The sequence below is a fragment of the Triticum aestivum genome, chromosome 7B (assembly GCF_018294505.1).
Source record: "Triticum aestivum cultivar Chinese Spring chromosome 7B, IWGSC CS RefSeq v2.1, whole genome shotgun sequence".
NCBI lineage: Eukaryota > Viridiplantae > Streptophyta > Magnoliopsida > Poales > Poaceae > Triticum > Triticum aestivum.
This window is the reverse complement of record NC_057813.1, coordinates 736,471,598-736,473,812: the sequence shown is the minus strand read 5'-3', so window position 1 is coordinate 736,473,812 and position 2,215 is coordinate 736,471,598. Positions and strand designations below refer to the sequence as shown.

At 44.4% G+C, this 2,215-nt stretch overlaps 1 protein-coding gene across 1 annotated transcript; it reads right to left on the bottom strand.

The window, feature by feature from the left end:
- Positions 1–1,161: 1,161 nt before the first annotated feature.
- Positions 1,162–1,987, bottom strand: LOC123162750 (uncharacterized). The gene has a single exon (XM_044580515.1). The coding sequence runs from the start codon at positions 1,950–1,952 to the stop codon at positions 1,353–1,355; it is 600 nt and encodes a 199-aa protein (XP_044436450.1). The 5' UTR covers positions 1,953–1,987; the 3' UTR covers positions 1,162–1,352.
- Positions 1,988–2,215: the final 228 nt, after the last annotated feature.

Genomic DNA, 2,215 nt, shown 5'->3' with positions numbered 1-2,215 from the left:
CTTTTTTCGAGCAAAAGAGAGGCTTTCTCTCTCCGATTTCACATTAAAAAAACCAGTTCTAGTAAGTGAAATCATAGCTTGCTTGAATGAAGCCACGAAGGCTTGAATTTTGCCTCAATTATTTCATTATAGTTGTCTTGAATGAAGCCAACTATCATTTCTTCCTCAGTTACTTTCATTTTTGCACATAATGCCTCAATTTACTTGTGTATTGTGTCTTGATAGAAAGCCAATTATTTCATTACAGAAGCACGGAATATGTCGAATGTGGTCGAAGAGCAAATCGGAGAACTTTTGTATATGCCTGTTGTGATTGAAGAGCAAACTCATGAACCAACAGTGTCTATGCCGAATGTTACCATAGAGCAACCGAAGAGCATTTTCTGCCATGAGTTAGTCAAGATCAAGTTGAGAAAATAAGATGGGTGATAGTCTTTTGGGTGATTGCCTAATCACATGCATTGAGAGGCATGATTTTCTCTGAGGTGAACCAAGATGATATAATTGATACCTTCATGGCAATGCAAAAGCGCAGGCAAACATAGTCTTTTTGAACTTCTCAAGGTATGTAGTATTTACTATTGTAGGCTTCTTTATGCAAAATTAAGATTTCATTGAGAATTTTAGTGTGTTCATCAGAACATATTGATATATTTCTTTATGATATTGATAATTAGTTAGAACGTTCACATATCATATTACTTATCAAAAAAATTGGGGTGGACCACCCTGGTGTCAAATGCTAGCTCCGCCACTGCTTGGTGGTTCATCCTCACGATGGGAAACCTAATCATATATTCCAGATGTTGCTAGTACCGCTTCCATTCCAAAATTCTTGTCTTAGATTTGTCCAAATACGGATGTATCAAGTCATGTTTTAGTATTAGATACATCCGTATCTGGGCAACTCTAAGACAAGAATTATAATTCTTCACGTACTTGTGCTTTTAATGTTGAATATTTTACAATCAGGCAACACAATCCTATCAACGTGATAAGGTAAATGTCGCTAGTGATTTCTTTATGTATGTTTCTAAGGTTTCATTTATCATTACAAGCACGATTTATGTTAATTTTCTACTTTTTGTTCTACATGGTTTATCAAAACATTTATAATAACAAGCACGTGTTTTATAAAAAAACATTGCACGGACCAACAAGAAACGAATCTACTAGTAAATTTCCATCAACCAAGATTACACTGAGTAAAGAAAAATCACGTCATGGGTCTTAAATTTATTTCTTTAGAGTTTTCTGTATGCAAAAAGTTTCACGGTTGTTTCAATGAGAATTTATTGCTCTTCCATATATAGAAATAGATAGACTATAAGTAAATGATAGTGTCTCTGATGTCAATGAGCCCAAAGGGATGGAGGGGCATATACTAGCCGCAAGCGCTCCTGGATCTCAGCCACCCTCTTTAACTCGCCCGGCGATGGCTCGAAGCCCTCCAGGATGAACCCGGAGCAAATGACATTGAACTCCTCCTTGGTGAGGTCGGTGAACCCGTTGATGCCCTGGTGGTTAGTGTCGACCCCTAAGGCGTAGCCGGCGTTGTTCCAATCGACTTGACGGAGGGCGTCCTTGAATATGGTGTACCGGTGCTCCTCGTGGTCGATGGAGCGGTAGATCTTTTCGTTCATGGCCTTCCACTCCACGAAGATCTGCCGGGTCTCCTCCTCGCTCCTCTCCCTGTCCCATGACCAGGCGGAGTAGCCGTCCTCATGCCACCCCTGGTCGATGTCGCGGAGGCGGTGCTTGAACATGCCGTACGCGCGCTCCTCCTCGGCGACGGAGCTGTAGGTCTTGCCGAGCTCGGCCTTCCACTCCAGGAAGATCCGCCGCGTCTGCTCCTCGCTCCTCTCCTTGTGCACACGGTCGGATGTGTTGCTCGTGGCCGCCGCCGCCGCCGCCAGCAGCGACACCAGCAGCAGCAGCGCCATGGTCCTCATCACGACAGGAAATTTAGGCCGGGGAGTAGCACACAGGTTAGATGAGATGTGTGGAAGGGCGACGGTCTCGGTTGGCCGGATCACCCACGATGGATGGATGGATTTGTTGGAGTCGATCTCGGCCAATACAACCAGCCGGTGATGTGATGTGGGGGAACACCGATCGCCCAGCCGGTGATGTGATGTGATGTACACCTAAGACTAAGAGGACCAGCTGCCGCGCGTACGTTGCTGATGGCGTCGTACCGTACGGGGAAAGGATC